Consider the following 19,209-nt stretch of genomic DNA (forward strand, 5'->3'; position numbering starts at 1 on the left):
TGGAGTTATGCATTTAACAAAACGGTCAGTATATTGAACACATCAAGTAGCCCTCCATTGTCAATTTTGGATGCCAATAACTCCTACACTGTAACAATTGTGTGAAATTTGATTGCAGAAATGATTCCTGGTAAAATTTCAATCTGTTTTGATACATCACTTGACCTCCTTCCCATTTAAATAAATAGATGGCGATTTAAAATGTCGGCCATTGTTAAGTTATGCCCCAAAGGTGGGCCCTCATACCTAATTTACATTGGTGTATACAGATGTTTCATTTTCTTTACAACTTCTGAAATAATAGGCTGTACTACGACTTTTGGACCACTCAGTATATTTGTTTCTTTTACTTTATTGAACAGATTTTATAAATCTTATATATATATATATATATATATATATATATATGTTAAGCATCATAAATATTATTTTTATAGTTGACCTGATGTGAGGCAAAGTCACTTGGAAAATGGCGGAAGCAATTTTCAAGTATAATAAAAGCAATCCCTGTCAGGCTTACTAAGGAGTGTGAGAGATAAAGTGGTCAAAAAAGTGTTATCACACTCTTCTTCCTTGTTGATTTTATTTTATAAAACAAAATAGTTTCCAGTCATCAAATCTTTTGCAACTCTAGTCACCTGATATCTATTACAACTAATATTAGGTTTTGAGAATTTTTGACTGTTATTTTGCTTGTTTAATACATGGCTCAATAATATGAAAATTAATTCACTATAAACTAATTATTAAACTTACCAAATAATAATAATTTTGTAAAATCAGTCATCACATATAGTACTTTGTTAAAAGCAGTTCAACTGAACAGAAAATAGTCGCCAATATAATCTATTTTACACACATTGAATCAAAGCTAAGAAAGGAACAGTCAAGGTAAGGGGAAAAGGGTTGGATGATAAGGATAGCTCAATGTGTTCATATCACAATGTTAGTCAGTGTATGTTGACCAACTTAAATGTATCATGTAATAACTGCTTTTCTTTCAGAACTTAAATCTGTAAAAAGGTACAAAAAGCTAAAGAAAAACAATGTGCAACATGGTTCTAAATTTTGGAAGTTTATGAGTTGATTGCATTACCAACAGACAGAATCAAGACTAATAGAAAACTTACCGTAGCAAATATACTTATATATAACTTTAATCACCTCATACAATATAAACTTTCAGCATTTAGAGAGTACACAACACATCTCTTTAAGAAAAAAAGATACAGGAATGAATTATGCACAATAAAATATTTAATTGAAGCCAGTGGGTAGAATAGAATTCTGATAGACAAACTCATATATAAATTTATAAATTTAAAAGTAAAAAACAGGATAAGATAAACAGAAGTATTATGGACAATAAATCCATAATACTTGCATTAGAAATAGTACAAAAAATCTCCCACAAATTAAAAAAAAGGCTACAATATAAAATAAAGAATTATTAAGAATTAATATATACTACCAGATAATAAACTTATATAAAGTATCAAATAAATTTGTTTTACGTTGGGCCAGTAAACTTTGCTAATATATTTTTAATAAGTTTCTACAAAGGGCTAATAAACCACAGTTTTTCATAACTAAACAAAAAATCAAATAAAAGTCACCACAGAATCCTCTTTTCTGGATTTTTTTTTGATTTTTCAGAATCCACTTTTACAAATAACCTATTAAATAATTTACACATACACAAACATCAACAAAATGACAATTTTATACATAAGTAATAAAGGTTAAAAACGAGACGTACTAAAGAACCCCCCCCCCTCCAAAAAAGAGAAAAACAAACATACTTTAAATCACATCACAAATAATAAAACCCTTTCAAAACCTATTCCTTCACCAGGTTCACATCTAATGAAATAACAACCAATGTTCCTCTTGGTTTTGATGGAACTTAATTTAAAATGAAAGCTAGCACAGACTAAAATAAAGGTTTGTTAACTTTTACCATAAAATAAAGTTACTGTAATTGGTAACAAACGGGTTTTAATTTTTATTCATGATATGTCATAGTTAACAAAATCTGAATTATTCTTTCAATGAACATTGGACTTCATCTCAGACACTTCAACTTATGAAAACTATTCTGCAATCCCAAAATAACTAACATACTCTACGTGCTTTGTATCTTGATTGAGTGCCAACATTTTTTCAACCAGACTTCAAATTCACTTATTCCAAAAGACAAGCCACAAAGATATGGAAGTACTTCTACTCAAGGGCTCAAAATTCAGGATAACATATTTTACAGTCTACAGAGACAGTGATAGATGTTATGTAGTATACTTTGGGGTATCGTCCCAAAGTAGATCATTATTACAAAGCAATATCCAGAATGGTTCTTATCCAATAACAAATAATGAAATCTTCCTGAAAGATTTACCACTACCCAACTTTAGAAAATTCAAAAGGGGAATCTAATTTTCACCAGTTACCCAATTACTAACATGTCCATTATATATGCATTTCAGAATTACCCTTGTGAGTGGATTTGTGCCCCAAGCAGGATCAGAACCAGTAAGTGAAGGAGATACTCACTAATGAAGCACATCAACTCTTCAGTTGTTGTTTTTGTCTTTTTATCTTACATTCAATGAAGCTCTATTGCAGGGAGAGCAAATGAGACCTGGTAGAATATATTAAACCAACCAAATTATGGTTTAAAAATCAGAACAAAATTCTAAAAAATATTTTTAGAATAGTGTTGCGTGTAATGTAGTTTTGTGTTATATTTGTCTAACTAGAAGATATAGTGGTGTGCAGTATATTATTAGTATTGGATTGCCATTTCAGTATTTAATGTAAAAAATTTTAAGAAGATTCTGAGAGATGTCTTCCTATGGATATGATGGAGAATTCTTTTTTTATCTGGTGGTTGTACAAAATGTCTAACCTTAAGTTGATTTGATTTGGGTAAAGATATGCCTCTAATACATATAACATTCATCTAATTCAACAATTCAAACAATTGAATTCTAATTCAACAATCATTGTGAATGCATCTATAAGTGGAAACACTAAAATATTAATCAATTTTCAAAATAAATTTCAATAATATTTTACATTTAAGATTAATTACAAATTTTTGACTGGGATCTGGTGGTTGTTTAAATTGTCATGATAATTTCAATAACCAATGATTGTATCAAGGTATTTAATTTAATGATTTTTATAAATACTCATTTCTTCGGAAATGTGTTTTAAAGTAGCAGCATTTCCGTGAACAACCAGTAATTTCAGATTGAATATCAGATTACAGAATACCACTTCGAAAAATTATTTAATCAATTCCTCCCAATGAAAGAAATCAGGCGAAATTTATAGTATAGTTTTACTAAGAAAACAACCAACAACATTCTCCCCACTCTTGTTCGCTTCTTAATAGATTGTGCGCAAACAAGTAGAACTGAAAATTGAGATGTTATAGCAACACGTTATCAGTTACGTAAAAATGCCCTATACAGCTGACATTAATACAACCAATCACAACAGACACTTTTGCTGACGCCTGCGCATATGTTAACTGTAGCTTTTGAATAAAACAAAATAGCGAAGTTTCGTTAATCATGTTTAGTTGGGGTTGTCGATTGTGTGGTTAATGTGAGTTGATGTTACATCATTTTGTGGTGTTAATAATTATTAAAAGTGTCTAGCCATATATTTTGAAATACAATACTATATTAATATGCAGTTAGTATTTTTTTCTATTTTAACGTTATTGCTGGAATTATCGAATTTAGGGAATACAATAAAGGTATCATATCTTGATGGTGTCAAAGCTCCAGTCATATTTGGTAAGTGTTAAACCAAATATATTGACTATATTTATAATTATTTGTTGTAAATTATTAATATTATATTCTTAACCTTACTTTGCTTTTCCTAACCTAAATGATTAAAAATAACATTTGAACTACTGGCAATTTTTATATGAAAACCCCAATTACTTTGTGTTAATTAAGTGCTTTTTTATTTAGTTTGAAATCTAGTATGGTTCTTTTCTAAGACTTATTACAAAATTGCAGAATTTATGTGTTAATACTTCTTAATATGCACTAAACTTGATATGTAACTAGGTTCTATTCTAAAGAATACTTGATCAATGCAGGCTTTATTTTTTGTGAAGTTTTATTATAATAATTAGATGTCACTGTACTATAATTTAGTGTTGTTTATGTTACTAGAATTCTAGAATAAAAATTTCAGTCGCTCATATATATTTCACCTTTGTTAAATTTACTACTCAAATACTTCAAATAAAATCTGTAGAGAATGTAATTGTTAGGAAACTGATGTAGATAAATTAATAAAAAAGAAAAGTTAGAAAGTCAAGTTTTATTAAAAAGGAAACAGAAAAACGATAGATTAGTCACCATTCACATTATAGAGTATAATAACTTATAACAATAACGTAATTATTTTACTTGTATTATTAGATTCAGTTACGTTCATTGTATTTAACCAATAATTTTACAAATTTGGAAAATAATAATAGAAATAATACTTATTGTTTATTTTAAGTGGCTTGAACACCCAAAATAATAATACAATTATTTCTTCAGTTGACTAATTTGTTGTTATTACAATTAGTAATAACCATTTCTTTCTCCTTCTATGAAGGACACTAAAGTACACTAGTACACTAAATCTTTAACTATCTGGTTTATATATTCATTTTATAAGCTTAACCATTTTATAATCTTTGGTTCTGCCAAAAACATTGTCATCAGCAGCAAATCTTAATATTTTTTTTATTTTTTACCAAGTAGTAGTTACTTTGCTCATACATGTTCTCAACTCCTGTATTTCTTCATTGATGAAGTTGAAAACAATAGGGTCAGAGTATACATCCTTGTCTCAGACCAATCTGAATGAGGTCTAATCTTTTGTTGTCTACTCTTATAACTGTTACGTGATTCTTATATAGATCATATAGATCATACATTTAAGTCTGGAAATGTTAAACATTTTATTTCATTCTTCTTTATCATTTTCTTTCTTCAGATCTATAAATGCTATTATAAAATTTAAAGAAAAACCAGCAAGTCCAATCTGTAAATGTTAAAAAATATCATGTCTCAAGAACAAGTTAAAATCTACAAATGGGAGCGGATTTACAAACACATATACTTGTTAAGGTTGCCTTCTAAAACTAACCATAGCACCAGAATATCCTCCCCGAAGGAAACTGAACTTTTCTTTTTGGACCATTTTTAACCACTCAGGTCCAACTGGTAATTGCCTAGAAGATGCTGCCTCCATCCTGCATCCCTGCATCCACAGTTCTGTGCTGCACTTCTGGGTCCCACCTGCTTCATTGAGATGTCATGACTGCCTCTTCTGGTTGCCACGATGCCTCTCCCCAGGAAGGCTACCCTTTCCTTCCCTATGGAGAAAACTGAACTGGTTATTATCTACAACACATTCTATTAATTTGTAAATGTTCCTGTTGTTTATTTTAATGCATGATACTTTAGATTGATGATGTCATAGCTATTCATCTACAATTGCTTTCTTTGCTGTGGTAACAGTTATATTCTTTTTAAAATCTGAGTTTATTTCTGTAGTCTCAAATTTTTCATATTGATTATCAAGCATATTTACTCCTATTTCTGCCAATCAGCCAAATAATTTGGATAGTTTGTCATTAGTTCTTACTTCTTTATTCTTCTCTAAGTTATTTTGAGCTCATCAGATTCAAATTGTATGAAATCTACTCATAAATTAACAATTTCTTTTTCCTTATTTAGTACTTTTTATTCATCCAATTTTTTTTCCTGTACTGATTGTCTTTCAGTATATTCCTGCCACCTATCAGCTCTTTCTTTCTTTAACAAATTTTTTTTTCAAGCCTCTGATGCCAATATATTTTGACTTTTCCCCAAGCTTTTTTTTATTATCTCTCTGTATGCTACATCTGCATTTCTAGTTGCATTTTTCTCTATCTCATTATATCGCCTTCAGCTACCTTGTTCACTACATTGCACTGAATGTTAATTTCAGTGCAAAATTCGCAAAATTTTGCGACATTCATCATCTGCTTTTTGCATTTTTAATCAGTTTTAGTATATTTCTTGTTATCCATTTTTTTATCTAATTTTTCCTCTTCTGCCTTAAATGATTTTCCTTTTTAACACGTGATTCATTTGCTTTCTGTTGAATCTTCAGTTGAATATGTAATATGCTGTATGATAACCAATGTTACTTAAGATTGTTGTCTTCTAGTCTCTTTACTGTCTGTGTTCTAATTCATCTCTTTAATTTCTTAAACCACATCCTACACTTCAATCATTCTAATTAGTAAAAATTAATATCTGCTTCCTGGATATGTTTTGGAGTCCATTATTACTTTACCTGTTAATAATGTAACAAAAATGCTTCAACTTATGAGAAAGAACCTATTGTTTAAAATGGCAATGTTTCCATTGCCATTTGTAATAAATTTTTGAACAATTTAAAAAATCTTCTCATCAATTTATTAAAACACAATTAAAAACTTTTGTTTGACAGAAATATTACTCTGTCAATAAACTTTTAAATAATATTAATTAAAAAAGGGGTGAATTTTCTGCATTGTATTCAAACTGTATGTATCTGCCCGAAATAATTCAACACCTTCAGAACTGTGAATTATTTTTTATATTTAATTTATTTACCTTAATATTATTTTATGTGCTTATATACTAAACAATTAATGTTGACTGTAATCACATCTATTTTTTATCTTATAATGAAGTGATGTATATCATGTGTATTAATCTAGGTATATATTATTCTCAGAAATGGAATAAATAATTTAAGAAATAGTGAAAATGGCGGTTAACTGAAAATCCACAAGATATAACATAATTAAACTTTCAAAACTAATTTTCTGTAGATATATATTATACTAGTATAATGTGGTATAATTACAAATTGTTTTTGGATTATGCTTATATGAAATAATTTACCTGATTTGACCTGTACTATGTGTTCCTGAAGTATTCAATTTTCTCATGGGACACTATATATTAAATAGAAGAATTGGTGTGAAATTTTATTTTTCCCTATTTAGCCTCCGGAAATAACTTTTAGATATTACTAAAGAGGATGAATGAGGATAATATGTATGGGTGTAAGTGAAGTGTAGTCTTGTACAGTCTCAGATCAACCATTTCTGAGATATGTAGTTAATTACTAGACCAACTACTAAATCACTAGACCAACCTGGTGGGTTAGTTGTTATGAAATTCGAAAGGAACAGATGATTGCGTATGGATGTAAAATTAAAAAAAAAAATTGTCATTAAAGAATGGCCTTTTTTTGTACGTCAAAAATGGATTAAAATTATTTCTTAGTGGTAGAAAATTTAGCCATTCTCTTCAGTAGGGCACCTTTTTAACAATTTAATTTTTAAAATATATTTAAATCAATTATTATTTTTATAATATTTAAACCAGCAATTGGATTAGATGAAAACTCACCTTTACCAAAACTATTTTTATTGAAGAAAAAAAAACTTAATTTAAATTTTTTTTGTAAATATGGACATTAGAAAGATCTATTCAACAATTTATTTAAATTTAGTCATTAAAATATTACAACAAAAAATATCATTAAAAAAATATTTAGTGAAAATAACTACATTCAGTTGCTTAGTTGTGAGGATTGGTTTTCCAAAATAAATAAAAAATGAGAAGAGGGATTGTTAATAGGTCTTAGTTATGTAGCATTCATTTGATAAAAGAGAAGGAGCTCACGTTAACATGAGTTTATTTAATTTTTTTGTTTACTTTTGATTCATAGTTCCTGGAGATGGTGGTAGTCAGGTTGAAGCAAGATTAAATAAAACAGATGTTCCACATTACATATGTTCCAAATATACTAAGGATTTCTTCAGCATATGGTTAAATTTGGAATTATTAGTTCCATTAGTTATTGATTGTTGGGTAAGTGAGACTTTTTTCTATATATTTTATCAAATAACATATTCCCACACACAACTTTTAGTAACTTTTTAAAAATATTTTTTTGGTCAGGCAGTGATCATCTTCTGCATATTTCTTAGTGAATGCAGACTATATTTTAGTAATTTTTATTGATGTAATGCTGTAATGTATGAAATTATTTCTAATGTACCTTACAGTGTTGTGAAAAATAATACACTCATCTTTCAGTTTTTAGTGTTACATCATTATATATACAAACCGTGAAAGCATTATATATCAATTATTGTTTTGATGCATTTCTTCATTATTTCTGATCATTTAATCTAATTATATTTGTGCTTTACACTATCTGTTAATCCTTCTCATTTTTGATACGTGTAAGCACCTGAAGTACAAGAATCATCAGAGTCTCCGGGAGAAGTGTATACTTCCCGGGAGAAGTGTTACACTTTAAGTGTATACCGGGAGAAGAATACTTTCTCCGGGAGAAGTGATGTACATTATTTCTGAATTAGAGTAAAGATGCCACTTATAAAGCTAAACATATCACCTTCATTACAGTTGGTTTTGAATACTGGTGTGGTAATAGTATATTCGGCTCAGTCAAAAAGGTAACAAGAAATCACTCACCTCTTTACCTTTCTTCTTTCTTATCTTTCTTTAGTGAGCATGACATGGATGCTTGTTATTCTTAATGGGTATTTCACTTAATGTTAGGTTGCTTGTAACTGTTATGGCACTTGACATAATTTCTTTTTTGTATTACAGTTGATTGTCAAATTAATTAATCCTACTTGCCAAAACATAGTAAGCCTATTTAATCTTTTTTAGACCCTGCATTATTTTTCAGTTCCAATAGACATTAAATCACTGGTCACATAATGAGCATAAGCTCATTACATTACTTGATCATCTGTTTATTGATATCAGCTAAAATACTTGTAAAACTTGACTAGTAAATATTTTGTTCAAATGCAGTGCAAACTTAAGTTAAAAATAAATATTACTTGTGTAAGTTCTCTAGTTGTATAGCATATTAAAAAGTAATTATGTGTGTGCTTCTGAAGAATAACCATATAAGACATAAATTTGCCTATTTATATTTATGCTGTGTGTCTTTATGACTTTAAATTATAGATTTTATTATCTTATTTTTTGCTTTTTAGAAAAGTGTTAACATTTAGTGCCAATCTCTTTTGTTATTAACAACTTATGTGAAAAAAAAATTGTTTGTGAGTGACAAACTTTTTCTCATAAACACTTGTGTTCTGATGTTTATGTTATCTTGCATTTATTACTGATTGATAAACACATTATTGAAAACAAAAGCTGACGTATTTTGAAAGTAGTTGTGTAATTAACAAGGATAATCTGTAAAGAAGACTAAAAATATTATAAACCTGATTTCTTCTTCATTTTATTAATGAAGAATCATATATATATATATATATATATATATATATATATATTAATTAATATTGCTGTTAATATATTATTTGTATCCTTCCATTCAGTTTATAAGATCCTAATTCTTGCTTACGAGGGAATTTATATCTCAACCTAATCCTGCCACTATGAATAGGCATGCCTACTTTGTTACAGCTCATTAAAAATAAATAAATAAATAATGATACAAAATAAAACAGAAAAATAGTTTTTTTTTAATCAATACAAATGCAATTTTAGTATTAGGATTTCTTTTTTAATATTTTATTTATTCAAAAAAGAAAATTTAGCATTAAAATTTATTCATTTTTTTGACAAACTAGAAAGTGAGAAGAACTAAGATGTCATGAAACCCAGTCCCATATCACATTTAGTATCCCTTCAATATGTTCCTATCATGTGATATTTAAAACATCTTCTTTAAATTCAATCAATCCTAATTCACAAGATTTTACACCAAATTTATCCTTAGGTTAAACAATTCATGAAATATAAACCCGGATAAGCACTATCTGGAGGTCCAGGGTTCGAATTCCTGGTCAGGCATAGCATTTTCATATGCTACTGGTCAATCATCTCATCCTCTGAAGCAATACCTAATAGTGATCCCAGAGGTAAAAAAAAAAATAAATGATAAGCACTAACCCATGCATGCACACATGCAAATACTTAACACATGTATATAATATTTTTTAACTAATATTTTAGTTTGGATTCTGAAAATCTCAAAACTAATTTTAGAGAAGGTCCATTTTTTATTGAAGCAGTTATTTTCTTTTATTTTGCACTACAGCAGTTGGGAAAGTGAAAAAGTTTCATTTACTGTGTTCTGTAAGAATAAATAATTGCATAACTTGCATTAAAAAAAGAATGTTAGATAAATTTAAACAGTCAGCAAAACTGCAACCTAGATTATTTACTTTATACATATACAGAGTGCCCACAAAAGATCTTACAACTTTAATTGATGTAAAAAATTGATTACACTACTTTTAACTGTGATTCTTCCCCAGTTAGATAAATAATACTTTGTTAATAAATAATACAAGTTTTTCTTTGTATGAAAATCACAAGTATTGAACATGTGCTTTATTGGTAGTGCATACAATGTTTAAGCGCTAATTCAACTCTTGCCAAGTATGATGCAGCATATCAATGTTACTAAATGCAGTGATAATTCTCACCTTCAAATCCACCATATCATTAATGCAAGTGTATAAAAGTTTGATGAAACCTCTATAAAAAAATCACAAGTTATTAAGTCCAGTGACCTTGGTTGCCAGGACCATTGTGACCAGTCTACTGATTACAAAATTTTTTCAGAAATTCACAAACTGAAATCAAACATGGTGGACCACCATCTTACTGGGAGATGATATTAGATTGTAAATGTAGTTCAGGATAGGCAACATTTTTCAACATATTAAGATAAGCATTGCTGGTCACAATTTGTTAATGGATGGCCACAAAAAATGAAACTATGGATGCAGACCATCTGAGAACCTGCAGAGCTCTGGACCACTCGCAGAAGGATGATGAAGGTCCTGTTTACACAGAAGCCCATCTGTACTGATCAGTGCGTCACAAAATGGCTCAACAGCCAAGAGTGGGTGTTGGCTGGTAAGTACAATTCGTTAATGAAAGAAAAGTGGGCTGATCACTCTCTTGCTTGTCACACAACACTACTTATTCCAGACTCACTCTAACTTGCTCAACATTAAAATGTGTATTTTCCAAGCCCCATATTCTGACACTTTGTTCATTTTACCTTTCTTCCTAAATGAAAATAGCCTCATCAGAAAAAGTAATTTTATTAAGTTAAATAATTATCATCATTCCATACAATCAAACATTGGCAATAGCAAACTTCTTACACGGAAATTCTCACTTCTTGTGTGATTACCTCTAGTAATTGAAGTTTGTAAGGAGGCATTTTTTAACAATTCCCTAACATGATTTATAAATACTTGAATGAGGAATATTTAATTCACTTGCTATTTGTTGTTTTGACCTACACCATTTTAGTAAATATATGACAAATAAGCGGTTGGGAAACATAAGTCAGTGTATGGCACCACACTTAGTCCAGTCACACTATTAGCTAAGCTTTAAGAGCTATTTAGGACACTGGTTGCTAAACTGTTTCGAGGCTCAGTAGCTGTTTGTGGCACAGACATTCGGTCTTATGCTTTAGAGTGACCTAGTGGGGTGGTGGTGGGAGAAATGCCAAGCAAACCAATTTACTAAAAAAACCTTTTGACAGGGTCTTTCCTACTTCCAAGCTGCCATCAATTAGAATGATGCTTCTGTCGCTGAAATAGCTCGAGAGAGTCAGTCTCATTTTGCGTGCAGCCACACTGCTGCAACTGAAACAAGGCAGAGAGCTACCACAAGTTATTGAAGACCCCCGAATATGTTCAAAAAGATGCTTAGTACATACTTGCACTCGCTGGTCCATTACTTTGAGAATAGCGTTCTCTGTGCCCTTGCCAGGCCGAAAACCGTACTGGTTGTTCGTCAGCATATGGTTACACATCATTAGGCAGAGAGCTGAAAAAAGAATGTTTTTTTTCTTCTTTTTACCAAGAACTCTATAAACTAGAACTCTAAGAACTCTATAAGGACCCCAAGGGTCCTTATTTTCCTGCTCTTGTACAAAAGAGCGCCAGGAATCATGCTTAGAAGAGCTAACCTTGTGAAAATACTTGGTCCTTTTCTGATGATAGGCTGCACGCTGATCAGGATCACCCTCATGCTGTGCCGCTCTTCTGAGCTGATCCACAGTCCGCTTCATCGCGGTCAAGTCCCGAGTCCACCATCCAGCCACTCTCTCTCTCTCGACCTGTACCTCTGGGAATCGACTGATCAGCGGCTCCTACTATCGCAGAAGAAAAATTTTGTGCCAGGTCATCTAACAGGAGATCATCCAGTCTTTGAGCAAAAACTCAAAGTCTGGCCACAAGAATATTAGAAAACTTAGACCAATCCGCCTGCCTGTGCAGGAAGCGCCACTGCTGAACAGGTACATACTCCCTGTAGACATCGCGCAGCTCGCCTACCAAATCAAAAACTATTAGTCAGTGATCACTTGCGCAATCATCGACTACAGACCAGTTCTGAATCCTACCAGGGATATTCTCACCAATGGTAACATCGATGGTGGTACCACAGAAGGCCCTCTGTAAATCGCTCCACCAGTGTAGACAATTCGTTGGCTACATTAAAAATATCAAAATGATGGTGTGTGATGAAATCTTCAATCAATTTGCCGCCATCGTCCATGATTCCACTGTGCCAAAAAGGTGATTCGGCATTCGCATCAGCACCTATAAGAATTGGACAACCTGTTACCAGCCTAACAATTCTATCCCATTTTACCAAATGCTGTTCAGTGGGATCCCTGTACTGAAAGTATGAACTAACAACAACTAGGTCCAGACCATCCACGGTAAGCTTGACAACGATTTGATGCATGTCAGAGGCTTGCCATATGAAGATACTATTTAAAGAATTCCTGCACAGAACGGCAGATTTATTGTCACCAACGAAAAATTCTTTTAACTTGGGAAACCTGGTAGATCACTCTTGACCATGTGCGGGTTTTGTTGAAGAACAACATTGAGGCCCTGTTTTTCGACAACTTCTCCTAACTCAGCTTGGACTACATAGGCATCCTGGGCATTTAGTTGACTGAATCTAACCATTGAGAGAGTTGAAATAAATCTCGACTGCTCTCTTGTATTGGTCTTGTTCTCTTGTGGGACAACCACACTCTTTGCTATTTACGGAGTGCCTATGACTCTTGCGCAATCTTTTACAGTTAATGCTAGTCGGAACCTCTTTTTTCTGCAAACAATTGTCACGCTTGTGGCCCTCTTCATCACAATGCGCGCAGACTGACACATACTTACAGAATTTGGCCCCTGAGGCTGAAACAATAACATTTAAAGCGTCGCTGTATGTCAAGGTACTCCTTGACGCAGTAGGATACAAAGTCCAGAAAGACTACCTTCGGACAAGAACTTCTGGAAGCGCCTAACTCGACAACTGTGATACTCTGGGGCATCACGCTTCCCTGTCTTGAAGACAAGCCTATATTCTTTCTTGAATGCAGCCTCGTCCAAGTCGATGTTCTGATCCCTAATCAGGGTCAGAACATCCTCGTCAGAGAGACTGCAGTCTATGTCATAGATTATGACACGGGGTCTACAACTGCGTGCTTAGGGTCAACCTTGACCTCAAGCTTCTTCACTGCTGGAGAGTCCGGGATGACTTGGACTGTCTCCTTATTATCTGCTACCACAACTAGACCCTTGCTGGTCTCTTTTATGTCCCTAATCTTAAGGCCTTTTCAGCTGTCACAAAGGGCAGCCTTAAAGTCCTTCTTGAGGTCAGCATCCCTCCTTGGGGGGGTTAGTCGAACCCTCTGGTTTTTTTGTCTTGACTAGCTTCTCTCTTACTGCGGACAACCTCAGCATAGCGCCTGGCTGTGCTGGGGCAGGAGGTGATTTTTGAATCACCTTGACCTTGGGCTTGGAAGCCAGGGTCTCATAACCTTCTGCCAAAGCAGAAAGCTTCTCTTTCATCTTAAGCAAGCGAGGAAGACTTGCTGTCGGGGAGATCCAAGAAACCAGTGAGGTAGTCCAACTCGCCCTGGGCTACCTTGACCAGTGGAGCAGAACTATCAGGTCTGCCCTTTGCTTTTCTAAATTCCTCTTTTGCCAGATTGAGTTTAACCCAGGTGGGTGTCCCTGTTTCCATTTCTGAGCATTCATCCTCCGAGGAGTTTGAAGGCACAGATTTCGGTTTTCTCTTCTGAGTGGACTTCCTAACTACTACCTCAAATCCAACTTCTTCCATGGTTGGAGATCCCTGACCTAACTCTGTGATACACCAGTATATAAACAATACTAAGTGTTGCTTCCTTGCAGATAGCTAGCATTCATTAGCAATTAAATTTAAAAACAAGTTGAAAGTTGCCTGTGAAAGAATCTTTCATAATCTTTATTCAATGACAGTCTTCATTTCTGATTATAATTTATATACGTTAAAAATAAAAAAACAGTTAATTTGCAATAATGTATAATATACTACCAGCTTATAATTAAAAAATAATTGTATTTTATTTCATATTTTTGGTTTATTTATTTACATTAATATTGATAATCAATAAAATAGAAAGTACACTTTGTTTAATTGAACATTGTTAATTATTTTAAAGATTTATTTTAATTTTATATTTAATTCACTTTATTCTACTTTCATAAACAAAAAAATATTCAATGTGGATTGTAATGTTTATATTTTATTACTTGCATTAGCCATTATCTGAAACAGTTGTACTGTATTAATCCTGTGCTAGAAAAATTAGAACCTTATTTCAAGCAAGTATGGAGTTCAGGTACAAGGTTCTTTTTTTAAATTTAATTGTTAATAAATCTACCTCTAAGTCTACCTCTAAGGAAGCAAAACTTAGTATTGTTTATGTATTTTTAAAAATTGCATGACGTACTGTTGATGTTTTCTTTATTTTATGATCTAAATTTTTGGTTCCCCTCTTTGTGATGTTTTGTGGCACTATCAAGTTTTAATTTCAGAAAGGGCTGCATGATTATACATGAATATTTACTCATTTTTACATTTTATTAATTGATATCCCTTTAAATTTTCAGCAACAAAATTTTGATTTATTTTCGCCACCAGATAAAAGGATTATGTTTTTAGCTGTAACTACATGTAGTTTTCTTGTATATAACTATGTACAGGGTTATCATAAAAGAATGGCGGTTTCAGTAATTCATAGGAAGATTGCAGGGAAATTTCTAGATGTTATATTGGTATCCCTGAAAGCCTCCAACCCAAAAGCTTGTTTATCAGCAGTTGTAACCACAACGTCAGTTCTTGTATTGTTGTTGCGGTCAGTTTAGTGAGTTACTATGTTCTCGGATAAAGACAAAGCAAAGTGTGTTTTATTGATGGCTGAATTAAAATCCGTAATTTTAGTTCAACGTGTGCTTCGACGTGAATTCGGAAGAGATCCACCACACAAAAATAACATAACATGTTGGTTCAAACAATTCGAAGAAACTGGACCAGTTAAGAAACAGAAATCAACCTGCAGACCAAGTGTACCAGACGAAACGGTTGAACTAATTAGATGATCGGCAATTAGAAGTCCATTCCCAGTTGAAGCTAAAAAAACAATTAATGGAGTTGTGTATCTTGACATGTTAAATTATTGCTTTCCTCAGTTGGATGAACTCGAAAACATTCATCAACTTCATTTTCAACAAGATGGTGCTCCCTTGCACTTCAATGCATTGGTCACGGACACTTTGAACGAAAAATTTGGAGATCAGTGGATAGGCCGGCAAGGACCCATACTTTTGCCTCCAAGGAGCCCAGACCTGACACCTTGTGATTTTTTCTTGTTGGGGGTACATCAAAAGCATTGTTTATACACAAACATTCGTGACCTAAACCACTTAAAAACAGGATTAATGAAGGAGTGACAACCATTAACGAAGAAATGTTAACTAATGTTTGGAGAGAAGTTGAGTATCGTTTGGACATTGTCGAGCGACTAAGGGCGCAAATATTGAAATTTATTAATTTTGTAAAAAAATATTTGAGACGACAAATTTGAAAAATAAAAAACATAAACTGTAAGTAATTCTGTTTTAATTTAAACCATGTTCAAAACCACACCATTCTTTTATGATAACCCTGTATATAAATAATGATACCATTTGAACCAACAGATGAATTCTTATGAAATTTTTACTGAAGTACTCTTTGTAACATCTAGATATAAGCTTGTGCCGTCGTTTCTTTTTTATTATAAAATTATAAGAGAGAAGGTATTGTGATAGTTTTGTGTTATATTAGTAGTTACAGTAGTTGCTACGTATTTTATAATTGATTCATTCTTGTAAGTAAACAAAGGTTTTGCATGTTTATAATTCTTTTAAGTAGAAAAATTATAACTAAAATTTGTAAAAATTGATATATATTTAGCAAAAGAGTAGTTCAAAGGTACAGTGATCAGTAACTACGTTTATATTGCATTTAAAATATAATAAGTTAGTAATTACATATGATACTAATTTAAATAATAACTATTTTTTATTTATTTCTTTTAAATTAGTTTGACAAACATATTTAATGTAAAGTACAGAAATTAGATTATATTAAAAACAAAAAGTTTATTAGTAATTTTTAACACATTGAATTTTATCATTGTTATGATTTTTGTTGCTGAATAAAAGTTATTTTTTTTTGTGAGACCATTACACTGTTTACTTCTCAACACGTGTCTCACACTGAAAAATATCTAGCACTCACAAACTGAAACAATACATACTTTTACAGATACAAATAAAAATAAAACCAATAATAATAATAATAAAACAAAAAAATAAATAAATAAAAAAGATAACAAGAATAAAAAAAGCTAAAAACAAAAATATACGAGATATCGCACCGATATTCATAAATAAAAATTCAGAAAAAATCTCAAATTTAAAAAGGCTGGATAAAATTCAGAACAAAAACCCAGAAAATCATAAACTGAACATATTCAAGTGAAAAATATAGTGCTCCTGGAATATGCAAACTAAATTGCTTGAAGGTTCACAAGATTCCGTATTACATAAATGGGAAAATGTGAAACAACAATACAGTGAATATATAACAACAACATTCTGTAAAAATGAGTCTGCATTTCCATCCACTTCATAAATATTGTAATAAATTACAATATACTATCATAAACAACAACCTAGATATTTGTCCAAAAGGTACACTTATTTTAATACAGTTAAACACAATGAAATATGCACAAAAACATATAATACCAATTAAAAAACCCCAAATGCATTTTTAATGTACATTTTTCAAGAACATCTTAAATACATTTTTCATAAGTAAGAAAAACCATCAGCAATAACTTCAGCAATTAGAACTACAGTTCAAAAAAGGAATGCTTGCATCACAAAGTGGTTAAAAAGCTTTGACATTAAATATAGTACAGTATTAATTCGGCCCAGTTTGTCATTAAAAAATTATCATCATTATCGCTGTTTATTGTGAACATTATGACATATTTATGTATATTTTTTAAATTATTATTAAACTTTGTACTTCATGGGTAATATTATTTTCAGGCATTAGTTTGTTTTGTAAACAAGTGATTATTATGTTACTCAACCAACACTTATTATTATTAATAATAATATTAGTCAAGAAATTTGTTACAGATATACCAAACATACAGATTATACTTACTTTTCAATCTTACTGATAAATAATTAACAAGTGTTTTTTTGCATATTTTTTAAAAGTCAAATCTCCAAAAGTCTGGTATTGTTAAATAAAACAAAGGATATATTATTATTATGCTTTTACGGCCAACATGGGACCACTTAAGTCAATTTTAGTTGGATATTTTCTGAGAAAAGCGTGTTATTTTACTCTTCCGAGCTGCCCAGTATTTCTTCATCCATTCAGATCTTGCTTTCTTTTCTTCATCCATAAACACCCTCTTCGTTGTATTTTGTCTTTTGTTTAAATCTAATGCTTTTGTCTTTTAGCTTTGTAATTTTTCCAGTTTTATTCTGTAGGTCAGTCAGGGAAATTTCCAATTCTTTCATATCTTCTCTAATTTCTTTGATCCATCCTACTTCTAGCTTTTGGAACCAGAGATTTTTAATGATGTTTCTTGACAGTCTTGTTTCCGGTGTCCTTATGAGATGACCAAAGAAAGAGATTCTTTTTTTCCGCATAGTATCAGTAACAGGCTCTATTTCTCGATACACCACCTCATTTGGCACAATCCACCATTGGCCTTCTTTTTGGTGTTTTTTATTGATACACGTTCTGACAATTCTCCTCTCTATTTACAGAATTTTTTCAATTCGGTTTTTCTGAGTGATTTTGAAAAGGGTCTCGCTTCCGTAGGTGACTTCTGGCTGAACTATAGTTTTATAATGTTTAAGTTTTATTTTAGCAGAAAGGCATTTTTTGTTATATGTTGACCAAGTTAATTTTTGGGATTTAATCATTTTATTTGTCCTGTTTTGCATGTCACTTTTTCATTTAAATTATAAGTTATTATTTCCCCTAGATATTTAAATTGTTTTACTATTTTAATTTTAGTTTGCCGTAATGTGCTCTGTTACCAGAGGATCTATGGCCATTAGTTCAGTTTTTTCGAAAGAGATATGAAGCCCTATCTTTTGTGCTAGGTTTTGAAGGCTCATGATTTGTGTTTTGGCTTCTTGAATATTATTTGCTAAAAGAGCGAGGTCATCTGCAAATCCTAGGCAATTTAGCGTGGTGGAGTTTCTCTTAGTACCCGTTTTTATATTTTTGGGATTTATTTCATACCATTTTCTCATGACAAATTCGAGGGCGCAGTTAAAAAGGAGTGGTGAGAGGCCGTCTCCTTGCCTCAATTCAATTTTTGTGTAGAAGGGTTGAGAGAGTTCACCTCTGAATTTCACTCTGGACTGGGTATTGGTTAAAGTTAATTTTATCATTTTTACGAGTTTAGGGTGAAGGGCCAGGTTTCTCAGAATATTCAGCATGGATGATCGGTGTATACAATCATAGGCCCTTTTAAAGTCGACGAAGGTGATTATTAGTTGTTTTTCCCGTCTTTTATATAAGTCCATCATAAGTTTTAGGGATATTATTTGCTCCGGGCAACCTCTCCATGGCCTAAATCCCCCTTGGTATTCCCCAAGTTCCAGTTCAAGTTGTTCTTTGCATCGGTTGTATATGATTCTCGACAGGATTTTGTATGTGCAATCCAGGAGAGATA

The 19,209-nt window shown here is 31.7% G+C and overlaps 1 protein-coding gene across 1 annotated transcript in view; it reads left to right on the plus strand.

Annotated features, from left to right (window-relative positions):
- The first annotated feature begins 3,520 nt into the window (after window positions 1-3,520).
- LOC142319484 (lysosomal phospholipase A and acyltransferase-like) overlaps window positions 3,521-19,209 on the plus strand; it is a 64,223-nt gene continuing 48,534 nt past the window's right edge. Inside the window, exons 1-2 of the mRNA XM_075356810.1 lie at window positions 3,521-3,806; window positions 7,798-7,940. Coding sequence (XP_075212925.1) covers window positions 3,698-3,806; window positions 7,798-7,940 — 252 coding nt within the window. The 5' untranslated portion in view covers window positions 3,521-3,697. The remainder of the gene's footprint in view (window positions 3,807-7,797; window positions 7,941-19,209) is intronic.

The sequence above is a fragment of the Lycorma delicatula genome, chromosome 2, assembly GCF_047948215.1.
Source record: "Lycorma delicatula isolate Av1 chromosome 2, ASM4794821v1, whole genome shotgun sequence".
Lineage (NCBI taxonomy): Eukaryota > Metazoa > Arthropoda > Insecta > Hemiptera > Fulgoridae > Lycorma > Lycorma delicatula.